The sequence below is a fragment of the Dryobates pubescens genome, chromosome 31 (assembly GCF_014839835.1).
Source record: "Dryobates pubescens isolate bDryPub1 chromosome 31, bDryPub1.pri, whole genome shotgun sequence".
Taxonomy (NCBI): domain Eukaryota; kingdom Metazoa; phylum Chordata; class Aves; order Piciformes; family Picidae; genus Dryobates; species Dryobates pubescens.
This window is the reverse complement of record NC_071642.1, coordinates 4,712,786-4,732,484: the sequence shown is the minus strand read 5'-3', so window position 1 is coordinate 4,732,484 and position 19,699 is coordinate 4,712,786. Positions and strand designations below refer to the sequence as shown.

Below are 19,699 nucleotides of genomic sequence, written 5' to 3'. Positions count from 1 at the left end.
AGACGTGTGTTCCAGGGTGGGATGTCAGGGGCTGCTCCTGAGCTGTGCTTTGCAGAAGCCTTCGCTGGAAGTGGAGCTTGCAAAGAGCGAGGCGAGACGTCGGTCCGCGTCCCGTCTGCGTGCCCAGCCATGCGGAGCGCGGCGCGGAGGAGGGAGGGAGGCCGGGAGGAAGGAGCGAATCCGACGGGCGAGAGCAGCGAACCCGTTCCCAATCGCCATCAGCAAAATCATGTCAGACAGCAGCACTGGAGCGCAGCAAGGCCTCCACCGCCCCCCACCCCTCTTCCCGTGTCCCCCTCCCCGGCCGCAGTCTCTCCCGCGCCGGAGCGGAGTGAGGAGGAAGCTTGGCACACGGATGGGGGCACGGCAAAGTGCCACCGCGGCTCAGCCCCGCAGGGCGTCTGCCACTGCTGGGGCCATTGCTGGCAGTGGGGGCAAAGCCCCTCTGCCCCCACCCTGGCTCAGCCCCAGGCTCTGAGGGGGAAGTGGGTTGGATTCACCCTCTTCAGTCGTGCTTGAAAGGGTTAATTTAATGGTTCGGTGCCCAGCTTTGAAGGGGGAGGGCAGGGAGGAGGCAGCGATGCCATGTGTGTAATGGTAGTGGTAGCTGCATCTGTGCCCGTAGTGGGTGCCACCTCCATTCCTGTGGCTGCTTTGGTGTCCGTGCCCATGCCGTGCCCATGACCAAGACTGATGCTTTGCTTGTGCCCATGGTAAATACCACATCTATGCTTGTGGTGGATGCCATGCCCATGTCCTTTGTGGATACCATGCTCGTGTCCATGGTGGATGTGCACATGGTAGATGCCCTCTCTGCACAGCAGCAGGTCCCCAGGCTAGTGCCATCATCTCCACGACCCCTGGGGGCATCCCTGGGCACTGCTGAGCACCCTCCACATCCCTCATACCCTGTCCTGGCACAGACCAACCACCTCCACCTGTAATGTGGCACCACAGGGACTCTGGTGACCTGCTGTGAGAGTCACACCACAAACCCCAGCTGCGGTGCTTTGCCCAGTGCCAACACCTCTGGCATGGCACCGCGAGGGTTCACAGCATGGTCCAGAGCCAGGACTTCTCTGGGGCAGTGTGTTGCAGCACCCTGTCACCAGGAATCCGACCCCGGGCCCTCTGTGTGCATTGCAGCGTGAAGGACGGGGTGGGAATGGCTCTCTGCCACCTCCGCCGCTTCCCACAGCTTCCATCGTGGACTTCCCAATCCGCAGGTCCCCGGCCAGGATGTCCCCTCGCCCCCCAGCAACTGCACCGTGGTGTGGGGACACAGTAGGGCTGCCCGGAGGGTCCGCGCGTTTCCACATGCACCGAGGATCTGCACCTCCACCAGGGCTCCCCAAGACCTGTCCTGCACGGGGTGGGGGTCCAGGGTCCCTATGCCACCCCGAGGGAGGGGACAGCAGGGCCGCAGCGGGAACGGGGTGAAGCAATTTTGGGCGGTGATCCAGCGGGACACGCAGCGGGCCCCGTGCCTGGGCGAGCCGGGACAAGATGGGCACCGGCACAGCCCTCCCCTGGGCGGGCAGCACCCGAGGGGTGCAGCACTCGGCACTCCTGGCGGGGGCTGGTTCAACAGCCCCCGGGAACCGAGGGGCAGCCCCAGCGCGGCAGCGCCGGGCAGCGGCAGGGCGGGAGCGGCGTATCAGGACTGGAGGAGGAGAAGGAGGAGGAAGGGCAGGAGGTGGGGCTGGAAGTGAAACCGATTTGGGGGGAGGCGGGGCGGGCTCGTCATGTGAACGGCCGCATGCTCGGGCAGAAGTGGGTCAGCGGCGCCGCGGAGGGGCAGGTGCCAGAGCCGCCCGGTGCCGCCCGGTGCCTCCCGGTGCCGCCGCTGTCCGCCCCGCTGCAGGGACACCCCCGCCGCCCCATGCGCCCCCCGGCGCGCTCCTGACCGCCGCCGGCCACGATGCGGGGTGAGTACGGGGGACACTGGGGGGAACCGGCGAGAAGAGAGGTGGCTGCGAAAGTTGTCCCCGGTGGGAGGACGCGGGGGGAACCGGCGTCGGTTCTAGTGGCGGGTCGGAGGGCAACCCGCGTCTGCCCGGACGATGACACCGGGGGGGGACCCGCGTCAGCCTGGCCGGAGAGGTACCGGTGGGTTCCCGTGTTAGCCCCGCTGGTGGCGCAGGGGGGACCCGAATCGGCCCCGCCGGAGAGGGACCGGGGGTGGACCCGCATCAGCCCAGCCGGGGACTCGGGGCAGGACCCTGCATTAGCCCCCTCGGGGGGGGACGCGCACCAGCCCCGCTAGTGACACGGAGTGGGACACCCACGTCAGCCCTGCCGGGGTCTGTGGGGCTCCTCCAGCTCCCCCCTTCAATAAAATTCTTGTTTATTTTGCTTCGCTTTCCGGCGCCGGCTCAGACCCGCTCTTAAGCTTTTCCTCGCACTAAACCCCTTAATCTCCTCCTCAATATGTTGCTCCCACCAGGGCTGGATTTATTGTGGGCTTTTTTTTCCTTTTTCCCCCTTCTCCCCCACCTCAGGGTGGCTTTGGGGCCAGTTTGGGGCCGAAGGGTGGCTCCTGTGGGTAAGGGACCAGCTGTGATTTTGGGTGTCCCTTGCCCAGGGAAGGGGCTGAGTTGTGCCAGCACCCATCTGGTTTCTGGTTTTATCTGTTATTAAAGACAATTCCTGCTCCTCACCCTCTGCTTTGCAAGGCCGGTGGTTAGGAGGAGGAGGATGGAAGGAGGAAGGCTCTGATGGGACAAGCCGCCAGGGTCCAGTGACAGTGACGCAGCAGTGGCTGGACCCAGCTCTCCCTGATGGAGCTACTGGGAGCATGGCTGAGACCTGACACCCTAGGGTGGGCTTTTCCTCCCCCTTTAAGGCCGTTTCCCCCCATCTCCTGCCATGCCCAAGCCCTTTGCCCCCACCCAGAGCTGCTTGTGCACGTCTTGAGGTGTGGTTTTGGGGCGTGTGTGTTTGGGTGCGTTTTGGGAGGTGGTATTTGGGTGTCTTTGGGTTGTACTTCTTGGGGACATTCATCTCCAAGCTCCAAATCATTTCTTCTCCTTCCTCGACACGGCTGCGGCTGCCGTGGGTGCTGTGCCTCTGCTGCCCGCCACACTCTTGTGTAATGGTGGAACTGGGGAGCCGAGCCCCCTGCGTCCCCTTCCCGCCCTGTGACATCCCGGGATGTCACCTTTATTAGTGAGGGAAGCATTAACGCCTGCCTAATTAACAGCACCGCCTGTCTCTTGCGCAGCCCCGGCACAGCCAGCACCAGGCTTAATTAGTATCTGGGTGAACTTTTCCTTTGTTTTTAAACGGTTTTTTCCTTTTCTTTTCTGTTTTGTTTTGTTGGTTTGGTTTGGTTTTTTACCCCTAATTACTCTACATTGGCCCTAATTAAGGGCCGACCACCCCACCCCCCCCAACACACACACATACACTTCCTATCACATCACTTTCCCCCATCGAGTGTTTTTCCCTGCCCAGCTCAGCGTCCCTCCAAAGCCCCAAATGCCGCACAGTGACGCCAAATCGATTCAATCTCTCTTTTCTTCCCCAAAACTGCTACCTCTCTGCCCCATTCCCCAGGCCCCGCGGCAGCAGCTCCTGCCTCTTGCTCTTCCCCACGCCGCGGCTATTGCCGGGGCCGGCCGAGAGGCTTCGCCTTGTATAATCCTATAGGGTTTCCAGCCCTCCCGCTCGCTTGTTTTGCAAGCGGCGTGGCGAGGAGCGTGCGGTGGCTCGGCAGCCTCCCGACTTGTCCTAGTGACCTAGATCTGTCATTGGGAAAAATCAGAGAGGGTGGAGGAGGAGCTTCCCTGCCCGTTTAGGCAGCGTGAGCACGCTGGCGCAGGCGAGGACAGCCAGCACCCTTTGGCCCTACCGGGTACCGCGGGGTAGGGATGGGGATGGATGTGCCCTTCGGCTCCTGGAGATAAGCTTAGGGGAGAAAGGTGGCTTTTGGCCTCCTGAAAATGAAGCTAGGGGAGAAAAGTGGTTCTTTGCCTCCGGGAGAATAAGGCTGAGGGAGAAAGGTGGCCCTTTAGGCTCCTGAAAATAAGTCTGGGGGGAGAAAGGGGGGGGGGAGGGGGGAGAAGGACTCTTCCATGCACCTCTCAAAAATAAGGTTGGAGGAGAAAGGTGGTTCTTTGCCTTGCAAAAATAAGGTTGAGGGGGAAAGGTGGCTCTTAATCTCCTGAAAACGAAATCAAGGGAGAAAGGCAGCCCCTTACCTCCTGGAAATGAAATTAGAGGAGAAAGGTGGCCCCATGCCTCCTGAAAATAAGGTTGAAGGAGAAAGATGGCTCTGGGCCTCCTGAAGATAAGTTGGGGAGAAAGGTGGTCCTTTGGCTCCCAAAAATTAAGTTAGGGAGAAAAGGCTCTTCCCTTCACCTCCTACAAATAAGGTTGGAGGAGAAAGGTGGTCCTTTGCCTCCTGAAAATAAATGTTGGGGGAGAAAGGTAGCTCTTTATTTTCTGAAGATTAAATTAGGGGAGAAAGGTGGCTCTTTACCACCTAAAAATAAGGTTGGGGGTGAAGGGTGGCTCTGGACCTCCTGAGTATAAGGCTGGGGGAGAAAGGTGGCCCTTTGCCTCTTGAAAATTAATTTGAGGGAGAAAGGTGGCCCTCTGGCTCCCAAAAATAAGGTTAAAGGAGAAGGGCTGGCTCTGAAAAATAAGGTTAGGGGAGAAAGGTAGCCACCAGCAGCGTGGAGTCCCGAGGGATCCAGCCAGGATTTGGGATTATCAACCCTGCTCACCCCGAAGTGTTCAGCACCTGGAGGGGGAAAGTGTGGTGACGAGGAGAAGTTGGCCGTGTCCCTGTGGGTGGCAGTGGGTTAACCCCACAGGCTGGCCAGAGCCCTGCTGGCAGCATGGTCCTGCCCGTCCTGCCCGTCCCCTCCTCCCTGTCACGTTTAACTTTGAACTCGGCAGCAGCTATTTAAAGAGCTGCTAATGGCTAAATCTTGCCGGGTTTATTGGATGTGGCGAGCGGAGCCGCTCTCGCTGCCTTTATTTAGCCCCACAGGGATAATTCCCCCCCCCCCCCCCCCCGCCCCGATTTAGCTGTGGGGCCGGTGAGGTTCTCCCCCCACAAAGCTCCTTTTGGGGCTGGTGGCAGGTCCCCCTCCCCAGGGCCGTACCTTTGCCACCCTTCTGCAAAAGCCAAAGTGCAAAGGGCTGTGTCCCGTGTCGCCGTGGCTGGCCTTGGAGCCGTGCCCTGTGGCACGGGAGCTGGTGAACCAGAGCAGCCAGGGCAGCGCTGAAGTGCCCATGGGGAGCTTCACTGCCCACCCAACACTGCTGGGGGCGGGGGGCAATAGTTGTGACTTCCAAGCTGGGGACAGGCCCCTATCACCGACAAGGAAAAGAAGGCGCCTCGGGGCGTTGGCAAAGCCACCGGCCACGGATCAAGGTGTCCAGGGGTCATCTCGGGGCAGGAGAAGAGCACCTGAGCCCTGTTCCGGCCCAAAGGTTCCAGGAAATTTTTGCCAATCAATTAAGAAACCGGTCCCCACCTCCAGCATCAGCGCCTGGCACCGGGCCCGGGTTGCGTAATTGAAGTTTTCCTTATTGCCTGCGCGGCCCCGCGGCTGCCGCTGCCCCTGCGGCCAGGAGCTGCAGCTCGGAACGCCGCACTGGGGCCGTGCTTCAAACGCCTCCTGCAGCCCTTGCGGGGCTTGGATGGAGAGCTGGGGTGCTGGGGGGGACCCCAAGTGCAGCAGCACAAGAGCCTGTGGAAAAGCAAACCCCACGGCAGCTCGTCGCTCATTTCTTGTCCCTCCATCACTCCTGCCCCTCGTCCACCTTTCCCAAAATACAGCAGGGGTGATCCCTGTGGGAAGTCCAGCACTGGAGCTTAGGATTGGAGGTTGCTGCAGGGGGTGAGGGAGCAGAGATGGGGTTTGGAGCAGGGATAGAAAAGTGAGATGGCATTGCAGGTCCCTGCATGTTCCCATCGGTCCCTGTCTGTCCCCATGCAGCCTGGACCCATCCTGCTCCCCCTCCTCTAGGTGCTGAGCTGAAGGGGTGGTGGCCGAGCACCAGAGAATCTCAGTGCCTTGGCTGGGGCTTGGGAGGTGACAGGGAGCTGCAGGCCTGCTGCTCATTAATTACTGGAGGTGCCCATCCTGTGGCATTGATCGTGGCAGCAGGATGGGTACAGACCTACTTTCCCAGCAGGTTTGCTGTGTAATGAGCCAGGGCACTGGGGAAGCCACTTGCTCTGGCTCTTGCCCCTCAGCCGAGGGGGTATTTGGGGCAGGGGCAGCCATGGGGGCAAGGAGCCACCTCCAGAATACCCAAAGCTGGGCTGCTTGCCCCCTCCCTGGGGTGGTTTTGCTCCTGTGACCTCGTATTGCCCATCCGGGGGAGGTGGGTGGCCCTATCCTGACCCCAGCCCCAAGGGTGCATGGAATCACCTTGGAGTTTGCAGGGACCTGTCAGTGCCCTCCCAAACCACCCACCCAGTGCCCGTGGAGCTGGCTGGAGCAGGGGCCTCTCCAAAAGCTTCTGGCAGCAGTGGGGTTGTGGCACGTCCTGGGGCTCAGTGGGGTGCTGAGGGTTGTGGGGTGCTGAGGGTTTTGGGGTGATCCCCACCCAGCACTGAGATCGTACAGCCAAGGGGAGGGATAGAGGGGAGAAGGGGGAGGATGGGGCCACCCGTGGTCCCTATGCCATACAGAGAGGATCCAGACCCCAGTGGCCAGGTCCTGCCTTGTTTTGGGGTGCAGGAGGGCTGCCCGCCCTTGGGGCAGAGGCGATGGAGAGGAGGGCGTGCCAGGGTGAGAGGAAGGCTGAATCTCGTTGCCGGGAGCTCGGCTTTGGCTCTGCCGAAACCGCCGGAGCCGCCTGCCCGGGTCAGAGCAAGCAGTGCTGGGCTGCAGGGGGACACGGGGCTGGGTCCGGGGGGTGACCCGGGCGCCCTGCAGTGAGAGAGCTGGAGATCGAGCAAGAAGGAACCTGCGTCCCCCACGGAGAGCTGCATCTCGGGGTGGCAATCGGATGTCCCCAGCCCGAGGGATCACCCCAAAAAGCCCCCAAAGGTCCTGTGGCCGGCGGGTGCGAGGTCGGGGCGCAGCCGCGGGCAGGGTTAACGGCAGCGGTGTTACACAAGCGCCGGGGCCGCGGGCAGAAAGTGTGTCAGTGGGACAGGATGGCACAGGATGGCTCCAGCCACGGGGCCACCACGCGCAGCCACCGACCGGGGGCCAACCACGGGCGAGCCCCGTGGCCGGCCGGTGCCACGGTGCCACTTACGTAAGGACCGGCCAGTGGCAGCGGGCCGGGAGTTGGGCAAGAGGTGTTTACAGTGGGAGGAGAGCAAATACCTCGGCCGGGACATTTTAATTGCTGGCTGCAGATTAGTATTTATTTTTTTTAACCCTTTAGTATTGTTTTATTTGGTTTTATTTTCTCCCCTGTCCCTTATTTCAGCCTGACTGCCCCCCCCTCCCCCCCCCCCCCCCCCCGCCAGGGGCTTGGTTTGCTGCCAGGACCCCCACCCTCCCCCCATCAAGGCATGGGGAAGGAGTTTGCCTGCCCATCCCTGGAGGGGTTTGAAAGAGGCAGAGATGTGGTGCTGAGGGACATGGTTCAGCACCAGGCTTGGCAGAGTTACAGATTCACAGATTGCATCGGGTTGCAAGGGACTCTCAAAGGTCATCTTGTCCAACCCCCCTGCCTGCAATGAGTGGGGACAGCCATGAGGTAATGGTTGGGATGGCCATGAGATAGTGGCTGGGATGGCCATTAGATGATGGTTGGGATGGCCATTAGGTAATGGTTGGACTGGATGATCTTCAAGGGCTTTTCCAACCCAAACCACTGTGTGACAGAAATCCCTTTCTGCAGGGGGAGGAGGAGGAGCCAAGCATTTGGGTGGGGAAACTGAGGCATGAGAGAGGCCTTGCCCAGGCTGTGGCATCTCTGTGATGTTGTGTGTATCCACACACCTCCTCCCCCCCAAACGTGGTGAGATTTGGGAGCTGTGATGTGATGCTGCAGCCACCCCCCCCCCCAGCACCCACTCCTGCTGGGTTGTCCCTGGATGTCCAGCCAGCCTGGGGGTCCTAGGGGGGCACAAGAGCATGGCATGAGGGAGCTGGCATGGTGATTCAGCCAGGGCTGACAACCAGAGCAGCAATTAGCTGTCCTGGGCTGTAATTGCCACCGTGCCAGGGTCACAGCCGTATCTCCACGTCAGTTATTTGGGGCAAATGTCTTAGGAGTGGGTCAGGTGCTGGTGGTGGGCACGGCTGGGTCATTAGCAGGATGCTAATTAGAGGCCTAAGAGGCTGAAGGCACAGGGTGAGCGGTCAGGGCTTCTCCTTCCCAACATCCAGGGGTGCTGGGGACATCACCCACAGCATAGAGATTCATGGCATGGCTTGGGTTGGAAGAGACCTGAAAGATCATCCAGCTCCAACCCCCGGCCATGGGCAGGGACACCTCCCTCCAGCCCAGGTTGCTCAAGGCCTCATCCAGCCTGGCCTTGAGCACCTCCTGGGGGGAGGCATCCACAGCCTCCCTGGGCAACCTGTGCCAGTCTCTCCCCACCCTCAACAATTTCTTCCTCACCTCCACTTTCAGTCTCCTCTCTCCCACCTCAAAGCCATTGTTCCTCATCCTGGCACTCCCAGCCCTTGTCACAAGTCCCTCCCCAGCTCTCCTGAAGCCCCTTCAGGTCCTGGAAGGGTGCTCTGAGGTCACCCTAGAACTTTCTCTTCTCCAGGCCGTCCTCAAGCTTCAACCCATTCCCTCTCATCAAGTCACCTCAAGCCCTTGTACAAAGTCCCTTCCTTGCCCACAGGGTCTCAAGGGGCTTTCTTCTGCCAAGGTTTGGGGGCATGGGGACAGAACTTGACCTTTGCCATCACATGAAGCTATTGCCAGGAGCTGGCAACCAGAACAGGCTGCCCAGGGTGGTTGTGGAGTCTCCCTCTCTGGAGATGAATTCCAGACCCATCTGGATGCATTCCTGTGTGACCTGCTCTGGGTGACCCTGCCGTGGCAGAGGGAGGTTGGTCTGGAGGAGCTTTCAAGATCCCTCACAGCCCCTAACATTCTGTGATGCTGTGGCTTTCAGGGCCGCATGGGGCGAGCAGAGCAGCACCCCGGGGCTGTGCTGGGGCTGTGGTGTGCCCGTGCCGTGCCCGCCGCGGTGCCAGGCGCAGTGGGGGTGGTTGCAGGGTGCCTGAGTATCGGCCGCGGGCGGCAGGGTGCGGCGCGGCAGCCATGCATCACCTGCCGCCGGCGGCTGCAATTACGTTGCATAACGAACCGACGCTGCTTCCTGCTGGGGGTGGCACCACCTCCCCATGCCCCCCGTGGTGCCACCACCTCCATCCTAGTCCTGACAGGGCCGGGGTGTTCAGGGTGGGGGAGAGGCTCCCGTGGCTTGCAGGTTGCACCCCTCCCCGCTGGCATGGGCACTGGGGGTCTCCTGGTTGTTGGTGCCAGCGGGCAAAATAGGGGTGGTGGCATGGCACCCTGCTGGTGCCTCTGTCCCCTGCTGGGGGCGGGGGGGCCTCAGGGCTGTGATGCCAGTACAGAGTCAGGGGAGGCTGGGACTGGAGGATGTGCTGGGACTGCCCATGCCTGCCCGTTCCTGCCCGCTCCTTGTCTGTTCCCTGCCTGCCTTGAACCCTTGGCTCTGCTACCCTAGGCCCAGAAGTACAGCAGAGGTGTGGGTAGAGGCTCTGGGGAGGAGCAGAGGGGTGGGATGTGGCCCCCTTGTGTCAGGGGGACATGATGACACAACCCTGGGGGTGTTCCTTACCGGGTGAACCCCAAAGTAGCCTGGGGCAGGAGCTGAGCAGAGAGTCAGTGGATGGAGAAAGGATCCATGCCTCTGCCTGCACCCAGCCTTGGAGTGTGTCCCTCCCCATATGGCTGGAAGCAGGGAGAAGTCAATGGCATCCCCAGAGGTGTCCAATGGCAGCCCAGGGGCCTGATGGCAGTCCTGGAGGGGGAGGGGGCTGACAGCATCTTGTGAGACCGATGGTAGCCCCAAGGGATTGATGACGACCCAGGTGGAGACCAATGGCATCCTTGGGGGATGAAGGGCATCCCCAGGGCACTGATGTCAGCTCAGGGGGGTCCAGCAGTATCCCCAGGGGACTAAGAGCAGCCCTGGGGGACCAAAAGCATCCCTGGAGGGCCAATGACAGCCTAGGGGGGCAGCTGGCATCCCCAGGGGACCAATCACAGCCCAACTGCCCCTCTGCCCATCCAGGCTCATGCTGGCCCAGCCCAGCCTCTCCCAAAGCAGCGGGAGACCCCGGGGCACTGCGGGGTGTCAGGGTGCAGTTGATGTTGGCCAAGCATCGGGGCTGTCACCTGCTGAGGTGGCCCCAGGGACCAGCAACCCCCAGAACGCCTCTGAGCAGGGGAGAGGCAGAAGGGAATTACCCTGGCAGGGATTTGCTCAGGCCCAGCAGGTCTGAAATAGCCATAATCTGCCGCGGGGGGGGAGGGGAGGGCGGGTATTTTGGCGTGGCAGCCGCTGCCCAGCACCCTGGAGAGCCAGCCCCAGGGGATGTGGGGGCTGGAGCAGGGATTAGAGGGTGCAGAGATGCTGGGAGGCACGTACGAGTCCCGGGGGTGCCCCACGTCCCCCCCACCCCCGGCGTGAGCAGGGTGGGCAGAGCCAGCCCAGAACTGGGGCAGCTGGAAAATGAGGAGGACGAAGCCTATTAGCAGCTCAGTGCCAGCGAAGCAGAAGCAGGGAGGGAAGCGGATTTGTGGGGGGAAGGGGCCAGGACCTTGAGCCAGCAATGGTTATATCGGTCCTGGGCTTTGAAGGAACTACTCGGGGGAGGGAGTGGTGGGGAGGGTGGGTGGGTTGGGGGCCCTTCAGACCCTCTGCTTAAGCCAGACCCCCAGCACATGAGCATCTGTTGCTGCAGGGATGGGATAGTTCCTGTGCTGAGGGTGTCCCTGCGATGAGGATCATGGAATCACAGACTGGGTTGGGTTGGAAAGGACCTGAAAGATCCTCCAGCTCCAGCCCGGTGCATGGGCAGGGACACCTCCCACCAGCCCAGGCTGCTCAGGGCCTCATCCAGCCTGGCCTTGAACACCTCCAGGGAGAGAACATCCACGGCCTCCCTGGGCAACCTGTTCCCGTGTCCCCCCTTTCTGCTGGGTGCCCCCCGTTGTGGGGAATGCTTCCAGCCCAGGCTCTGGGGCAGGCTGCTGCACAAAGGTGTTGTGACCTTGTAGCTCAAAGGGCTTTTCAACCCAGCTCCTGGTGCTGGAGAGGATGGCGAGGGGTGTGGATGGGGGTACCCCATGCCCTGCATAGGCTTTTTGGGGGTATCTGTGAAGACAAAGATTCTGGAGGGGTCTGTGGGAAGGGCTGAGCTGCTGGTGGGTGCCGCTCTTGTGCCTCGGTTTCCCCAGCTGCTGTAAGCAGGGCTGGGCCTGCTGCCACCTCCTCGCTCAGTTCAGTGCCCACTGCCAATTAACCAGAGGGCTTCTCCTCCTCCTCCCCTCCACCACAGCCCAAATCCAGGTGATCCCCTGCAAGATCTGCGGAGACAAGTCCTCGGGGATCCACTACGGCGTTATCACCTGCGAAGGCTGCAAGGTGAGCCGCGGGGCGCGCAGAGACGGGAGCCCGGCGGGGCAAGGGGGTGGCCTCGGGGGCTGGCATCCCGACGGGCACTTGGGCGACACCTCCCCCATGCCGCGCAGGGTTTCTTTCGGCGGAGCCAGCAGAACAACGCCAGCTACTCCTGCTCCCGGCAGAGGAATTGCCTGATCGACCGCACCAACCGCAACCGCTGCCAGCACTGCCGCCTGCAGAAATGCCTGGCCCTGGGCATGTCCCGCGACGGTGAGTGGTGCCCGCGGGGCCCAGGGGCCCCTCTGCTCCTCCCCCCTCGCCTCCTCACCGCTGCAGCTGCTTTCCCCACGGAGCCGTCTCGGGGAAAGAAGGGGTTTGGGGAGCAGGGAGAGCGGCGCAGCTGGGGAAGGGACCGGTGAGGAGCAGCCGAGGGAGCTGGGGGGGGTGGTCTGCAGAAGAGGAGAACGTGTGAGGTCCTTTCGTTTGGATGGGCACAGAGAGCATGAACGTGGTCCCAAACCAGGAGACCTGATCATGGGTGCCCCGGAGCACCGCTCTGTATTGCCCAGGTTCAGTTCAGATTTGGGCCTCTCACTCCAAGAAGGACACTGAGGGGCTGGAGCAGGTCCAGAGAAGGGCAACAAAGCTGGGGAAGGGTCTGGAGAACAGGGCTGGGGAGAGGGACCTGGAGGTGTTTAGTGAGGAGAAGAGGAGGCTGAGGGAGACCTCATTGCTCTCTACAGCTCCTGAGAGGAGGCTGGAGCCAGGTGGGGCTTGGTCTTTTCTCACATGCAACAAGGACAGGAGGCAGTGGCCTCAAGTTGTGCCAGGGGAGGTTCAGGTTGGGGAAGAGGAAAAATGGCTTCCCAGGAGGGGTTCTGAGGCACTGGCACAGGCTGCCCAGGGAGGTGATGGAGTCCCCATCCCTGGAGGGCTTTGAGACACAAGGATATGGTGCTGAGGGATGTGGCTCAGCAGCAGTGGTAGATTGTGAGCTCCAGGTTGGACTTGATGAGCTCCAAGGTCTCTCCCAATCTCACCACATCCATGGTTCCATGTTGTAATTATTCTGCACTGAAATCCATCTGTGTCATAGAATCACAGAATTGTCAGGGCTGGAAGGGGCCTCAAGGTTCATCCAGTTCCAACCCCCCTGCCATGGCCAGGGACACCTCACACCACAGCAGGTTGCTCACAGCCACCTCCAGCCTGGCCTTAAACAGCTCCAGGGATGAGGCTTCCACCACCTCCCTGGGCAACCTGTGCCAGGCTCTTACCACCCTCATGGGGAACAACTTCTTCCTAACATCCAGTCTCAATCTTCCCACTTCTAGTTTTGCTCCACCCCCCCCAGTCCTGTCGCTCCCTGACACCCTCAAAAGTCCCTCCCCAGCTTTCGTGGAGCCCCCTTCAGATCCTGGAAGGCCACAATGAGGTCTCCTTGGAGCCTTCTCTTCTCCAGACTGAACAACCCCAACTCTCTCAGCCTGTCCCCGTAGCAGAGCAGCTCCAGCCCTCTGCTCATCCTCGTGGCCCTTCTCTGGACACCTTCCAGCACTTCCAGATCCTTCCTGTAACAGAGGCTCCAGAACTGGATGCAGTACTTCAGGTGGTGTCTGAGCAGAGTGGAGCAGAGGGGGAGAATCGCCTCCCTCGAGCTGCTGCCACACTTCTCTTGCTGCAGCCCAGGATGTGATTTGCCTTCCGGGCTGCAAGTGCTCCCTGCTGGCTCCTGTTGATCCACCAGCATCCCCAAAGCCTTTTCTTCAGGGCTTGTGTCATTCAGTGTCATTCGACCCAGGGTCGGTCTGGGGTGGGGGCTGCATCTGCCGGGTCCCTGCAGCGCTCGGGGCTTGTACTCCCCCATCCTGCGAGCTGCCCAGGAGCCTGCCCAGGGCGGGCAGGAGGGGGCAGCTCCGCTCCGCTCCGCTGGGCGCAGCCTTCCTGACGCGGGCGCTCTGCTGTGTCCTCCCCGGGCAGCGGTGAAGTTCGGGCGCATGTCCAAGAAGCAGCGGGACAGCCTCTACGCCGAGGTGCAGAAGCATCAGCAGAGCCAGGAGCAGAGCGGTGGCACCAAGGAGGAGCCCGAGCCGCTGAGCCGAGTCTACACCACCAGCGTCAGCAGCGGGCTCTCGGACCTGGACGACATCTCCACGCTGTCGGATGGGCTCCTCTTCGACTTCCCCCTCACTCCCGATGGCAGCAGCACCTACTACAACCTCGACCTGCTCGCCTCGGCGCAGCCTTCGCCCGACCAGTCCAGCCTGGACGTGGCTGATGCCACCCTCATCAAGCAGGAGTCTGTCTACGAGCTGATGCTGGAGCCGGGGCTGTTCGCCCACGGCGGGCTGGAGGGCGGCCAGCTAGCTGCCGACATCTCCGTCCTGGAGATCGGTGAGCCCCGGGGGGCCCCTGCCGCCGTGCCGGGGTGTGCAGCGCACACCGCACCGGGAGGGCTTGCAGCAAGGCACTGACCCAGCCTGGGCTCGTGGAGCAGACCCAAGGCTGTTCCCTCCTCCAGGATGAGCGCCGATGGTGCTTGGTGCACCTGAGGTCATGCAGAGCATCCCCCCCCCCCCTCTGCCTTGGAGACAACCTGAGAGCCCATCTGTCCCCAGCTCCCCCTGGCACTGCATGGGAGTCCCCTCCTCTGCCTCAGGGACAGCTCCTGATGCCCCATCTGTCCTTACATGCCTGTGGCACTGCGTGTGAGCCCCTCAGCTCATGCAGAGCATCCCCCTTCTGCCTTGGGGACATCCCCTGATGCCCCATCTGTCATCAGATCCCTGCAACACCACACATGAGCCCCACTGCTCTGCCAGCCTCCAGCCCCAGCAGCCTCCAAGACACAGGGGGAAAGGGCAATGTCAGGGTGTGGGGACAGGGGGCGCTGGCGAGGTCCCGGGGGGCTCACTGCCCATTGCCTTCTCCTTGCAGACCGGGTGGCCCAGAACGTGGTGAAGTCGCACCTGGAGACGTGCCAGTACACAACGGAGGAGCTCAAGCGCCTGGCATGGAGCCTCTACTCCCCCGAGGAGGTCCGTGCCTTGCAGAGCAAGGTGAGTGCCACTGCCCTGGTCCCACCAGCTCCCTGTCCCTGCAGCACTCAGCAAGGGCCACTGCCACCCCCTGCTGCTGTGCCTGGGTCTTTTGGTGCTTTGGCAGCTGCAAACCCCCAGCGCTGGGGGGAGAGGGGGATTGGTGGTGGCAGAGGTGTCCTAGCACCACTAAATCCTGTGGGTGGCACAGCACCTGGGGGTCCCTTCCCTGCCCTGTGAGGTGCAGTGGGAGGGGGCAGGGGAGTCAGGGGCCAGCAAAGCCCAGAGGGTGGGGTGGCAGCAAAGCCCTGAGGGACGACCCCCCTGTGCCGGCAGAGCTGCGAGGCCATGTGGCAGCAGTGCTCGCTGCAGATCTCCAATGCCATCCAGTACGTGGTGGAGTTTGCCAAGCGCATCGACGGCTTCATGGAGCTGTGCCAGAACGACCAAATCATCCTCCTGAAAGCTGGTAAGGGCCGGGGAGCCCCAGCACCCCTGCCACGCCCCCAGCACCCCTGCCACGCCCCCAGCACCCCTGCCACACCCCCAGCACCCCTGCCACGTCCCTAATGTCCCAGACATGTCCCCGCCCTCCCCATTGCCTCCCTGCCGTCCCCATCCCATCCCTGCCCTCCCCATTGCATCCCTTCTGTTCCCACTGTGTCCCTGCCATCCCTCTCACATGCCTGCTGCTCCTGTCCCATCTTTACCACATCCCTGCCATCCTTCCCATATCCCTGCTGTCCCATCCCTGCAATCCCTATCACATCCCTGCAATCCCTATCACATCCCTGCAATCCCTATCACATCCCTGCCATCCCCCTCACATCCCTGCTGTTCCTATCCCTGCAATCCCCCTCCCATCCCTGCCATCCCATAACATCCATGCTCTCCCCATCCCATCCCTGCTCTCCCTGTCCCATCCCTGCCATCCCTGTTGTGTCCCTGCCAATCCCATCCCATCCCTGCCATTCCCATCATGTCCCTGCTGTCCCTGCCCACCTCACATCCTCACTGCCCCCCTGTGTCCCCAACACCTCTCCCAGGCAGCAGCCGTGGTGCCGAAGGTGTATCCCACCCTTTGGCTCTGCTTTCCTTTTGGAAGCTTCCCCTCCCTTGCCACCCTGGCTGCCCCCCGGGTGCAGTGGGTACTGGGCTGGAAGGAGCTGAAGGTGACCTTGCAAGGCGATGGTGTAGAGAGGGACGTGGGGAAGTGGCCACCCTGGGCAGAGGCTTTTCTCCATGGTCACTCTTCACCAAATGTCCCCCAGAAACGGGGATGGACATGAGCACAGCAGGATTCTCCCCCAGGAAAGGGGGTGCCAAACCCAAAGGGGAGCAGGAAGGGAGAAGAGGAAAGGATTGGCCTCTTCTCCCAGCAGGAGAATGGGAGGAGGAGGACAATGGCAGTGCACACCTATGTCCCCCACCTGCCCACCACACTGTGCCCAGGTGAGGGAACCCAGCCCCAAACCACCCAAAGAAACCAAACCCAAAGCCATGGAAAAAGCCTCCTGGTTTCTAAACCTCCAGGGCTGGGGAGCTGAGCCTGAGCCTGCCCTGGGGGACATGTGGCAGTGTCCCAGCAGGGTGCTGTGCCCCGAAGCCAGAGCTGGCCTGTGCCCACCACACTGGAATTTTAACTCATTCTTTCGTTTCTTCCTTCCACTTTCTTCTCACTCCTCTGTGCTCACCCTCTCCTCTCTTGGTGCTCCCCCACGACCCCCCTCCACGCCTGGATGATATTTCCCTTCGGTGAAATATTTGTGGGCGCAATTGGAACCCCCTCCCTCCCTCACCCCCCCAAAAAAAAACCCCAACCCCCCCCCCAACCTCCAAACCCAACCTGGGTGTATTGGAATTCTGCTCTGGGGAATGACCAATCTGGACTTCAACCTTGCCCTGGGGGCTTTTCTCTCTCTTATATATATATATATATATATATATTTGGTCCTGGGATGATGGAACTCCCCCACCCCAACCCCTGCCCTGCCCTGCCCTGCCCTGCCCTCGTCTGCGCTCTCTCTGCCTACGTCAGGTTGCCTGGAGGTGCTCCTGATCCGCATGATCCGAGCCTTCAACCCCTTGAACAACACCATCCTCTTTGAGGGCAAGTTTGGTGGCATGCAGATGTTCAAGTCTCTGGGTAAGAGCTTTGCTGGGGCTCTCTTGGGCCTTTGCTCTGCTTCTGACACCTGCCCAGGGCTGAGGTTTGCAGCATCTGAGCGGTGCAGCTGGAGCGGCCAGAAGGAGCAGGGATTGAAGCCCTGGACTGGGCACTGGGGAGGTCACAGCTTGAATATTGGGATCAGTTTTGGGCAACATTGAGGACATTGAGGGGCTGGAGCAGGTCCAGAGAAGGCCAACAAAGCTGGGGAAGGGTCTGGAAAGCAGGGCTGGGGAGGAGCAGCTGAGGGAGCTGGGGGTGGTTAGTGTGGAGAAGAGGAGGCTGAGGGAGACCTCATTGCTCTCTACAGCTCCCCGAGGGGAGGCTGGAGCCAAAAGCTTTCTAGGCTCTGGGTGCCATGGGGTTACCCAGTGTGGTGTGCAGGTGTGGGGGTGCCAGTGGGCAGCATGGAGCTGTGACCTTCTCCTCTTGCCCTGCCCAGGCTGTGATGACCTCATTGGCGCCGTCTTTGAGCTGGGGAGGACCCTGTGCCGCCTGCAGCTGTCGGACGAGGAGCTCGCCCTCTTCACTGCTGCTGTCCTGCTCTCCCCGGGTACAGGGGCTGGGGAGGGCACACTGCACCAGGGACCAGCTGGGGAGGTGGGGAGGGATCTCCTGCCAAAGCTGACCTCGAAGTGATTGGAGTGTCAGCAGTGCTATGGCCAGCAGGACCAGGGAAGTGGTCGTGGTCGAGGCACTGGTGAGGCCACACCTCAAATCCTGGCAGCAGTTTTGTGTCCCTGACTCCAAGAAGGACATTGAGAGGCTGGAGAAGGTCCAGAGAAAGGCAACCAAGCTGGGGAAGGGTCTGGAGAACAGGGCTGGGGAGGAGCAGCTGAGGGAGCTGGGGGTGGTCAGTGTGAAGAGGAGGAGGCTGAGGGAGACCTCACTGCTCTCTACAGCTCCCTGAGAGGAGGCTGGAGACAGCTGGGGGTTGGGCTCTGCTCCCTAGGATCAGGAGATAGAAGGAGAGGAAATGGCCTGGAATTGTGCCAGGGGAGGGTTAGGTTGGAGATGAGGAACATTTTTTTTTTTTTGCTGCCAGAGTGGTCAGGGCTTGGCACAGGCTGCCCAGGGAGGTGGTGGAGTCCCCATCCCTGGAGGTGTTCCAGAACCCTGTGGCCATGGCACTTGGGGCCATGGTTTGGTGGCCATGGTGGGGCTGGGTTGCTGGTTGGACTGGATGCTCTCAGAGGGCTTTTCCAACCCAAACCACTTCTTGAGTGTGTGGTGGCTCTGACCCAGCTGTCTCCTGTAGATCGCCCGTGGCTGACGGAATCCAAGAAGGTGCAGAAGCTCCAGGACAAGATCTATGTGGCCCTGCAGCACGAGATCAGGAAGAAACACTCCGCTGAGGACAAGCTCTCAAAGGTAGCAGAGCTGCCTCTGTGCCATGCAGGGCGCTGCACAGGGCATGGCCCCGGTGCCACGGGGTGATGAGGCTGTGCCACAGCTCCTCAGCCACCTCTGGGGGTTCTGTGGGGCAAGCCCTGGGACCTCCCCCAGGAGGGGCAGAATTTCTCTTTCCAAGGGCCCAGCATCTCTGTCATGGTGCAGAAGGAGGCAGCCTCGTGCCACTGAGCCTGGCACTGCAGCAGGCAGTGGCTGTTTGGGGCAACAGGAGGCATTTCAGGAGCACTTTGGGCAGGATGTTGCTGGGATGGAGGGCACTGGGAGGCATAGGTTTGAGGCAGGATCATATTGTTGCCAGGCTGCCCAAAGGTGTGGGAGGTGTCTGCTGGTAACCCTGGCACTGAGCAGAGTCAGTGGTCCCCAAACCTACCCCCTTGTCCCCAAGGGAGGGGGGATGGTGGTGTGATCAGGAAGGTGGGGCCAGACTTATCTCAGTGGTCCCCAGTGACAGGACAAGAGGTAATGGGCATGAGCTTGAACAGAGGAAGTTCCATCTGAACTTGAGGAGGAACTTCTGTACTGTGAGGGTGGCAGAGCCCTGGGGAGACTGCCCAGAGAGCTTGTGGAGTTTCCTTCTATGGAGACTTCCAGTGCCCACCTGGATGTGTTCCTGTGTGACCTGCCCTGGGTGCTTCTGCTCTGGCAGGGGGGCTGGACTCAGTGATCTGCAGAGGTCCCTCCCAAGCCCTCTCATGCTGTGATTCCCTGAGGGACACTGGCCTGGAACCCACAGGTCATCAGCTCCTCCTTTTCTCTGCAGATGGTTTCCAAGCTGCCCTTGATGAAGACCATTTGCAACCTGCACTTGGACAAGCTGGAATTTTTCCGTCTGCTGCACCCAGAGACCGCCATGAACTTCCCACCCCTCTATAAGGAGGTCTTCAACTCAGAGCTCCAGTACAGCGACCCACGGGAGAGCTAAGGCTGGGAGCCACTGGCCCCCTTCCAGTCCCCCCCCAACCCTCCCCAAACATTTGGAGGCAGAACTAAACTTCAGAGGTTTGGGGCAGCTTTGTGAAATCAAAAAAAAACAACCCCAATCAAACTCAAGAGAATCTGGAGGGGCTTTGGGGGGGGGTGGGAACCCTCCCCCAGCCCCACGTCCTCACTGGGGACTGCAATAGCTCTTGAATGTAAAGCACCTTGAAGGAAAAAAAGAAAGAAAAAGAGAAAAACCACACACACACACAAAAAAAAAAAGCAAAGAGACTTTGCCACAGCAGTGAAATGAATGTGAAATCTCCACCTGGGAGAGGAGATGCTCCTGGCAGGGCACCGGGACCGACTCCTCCTGGCGGGACACGGAGCCGGGCAGCGCACAGGGCCCTTCCCGCTGTCCTGCCTGCACTTGTCAGATCTGACTGTTAATTGGTTTTTAATTATTAGTCTTTTTCTGTTGGTTTGGGGGTTTTTGTGGGTTGGGTTGGGTTGTTTTTTTTTGTTGTTGTTGTTGTTTGTTTGTTTGTTTGTTTGTGTCTTTTGTTTTGTTTGTTTTAAACCCAAGCACAAGGCATGGGATGAAGAAGGGGAGATGAAGAC

General features: G+C 60.9%; 1 protein-coding gene across 1 annotated transcript; it reads left to right on the top strand.

The window, feature by feature from the left end:
* The first annotated feature begins 1,814 nt into the window (after nt 1–1,814).
* Nucleotides 1,815–19,134, top strand: LOC104308401 (nuclear receptor ROR-beta). Its single transcript, XM_054175243.1, has 10 exons — nt 1,815–1,928; nt 11,478–11,563; nt 11,671–11,812; nt 13,523–13,936; nt 14,480–14,601; nt 14,917–15,049; nt 16,619–16,726; nt 17,190–17,300; nt 18,006–18,118; nt 18,921–19,134. Exons 1-10 carry the CDS (start codon nt 1,922–1,924, stop codon nt 19,080–19,082), a joined length of 1,398 nt encoding a protein of 465 aa, XP_054031218.1. The 5' UTR covers nt 1,815–1,921; the 3' UTR covers nt 19,083–19,134.
* The last annotated feature ends 565 nt before the right edge of the window (nt 19,135–19,699 follow it).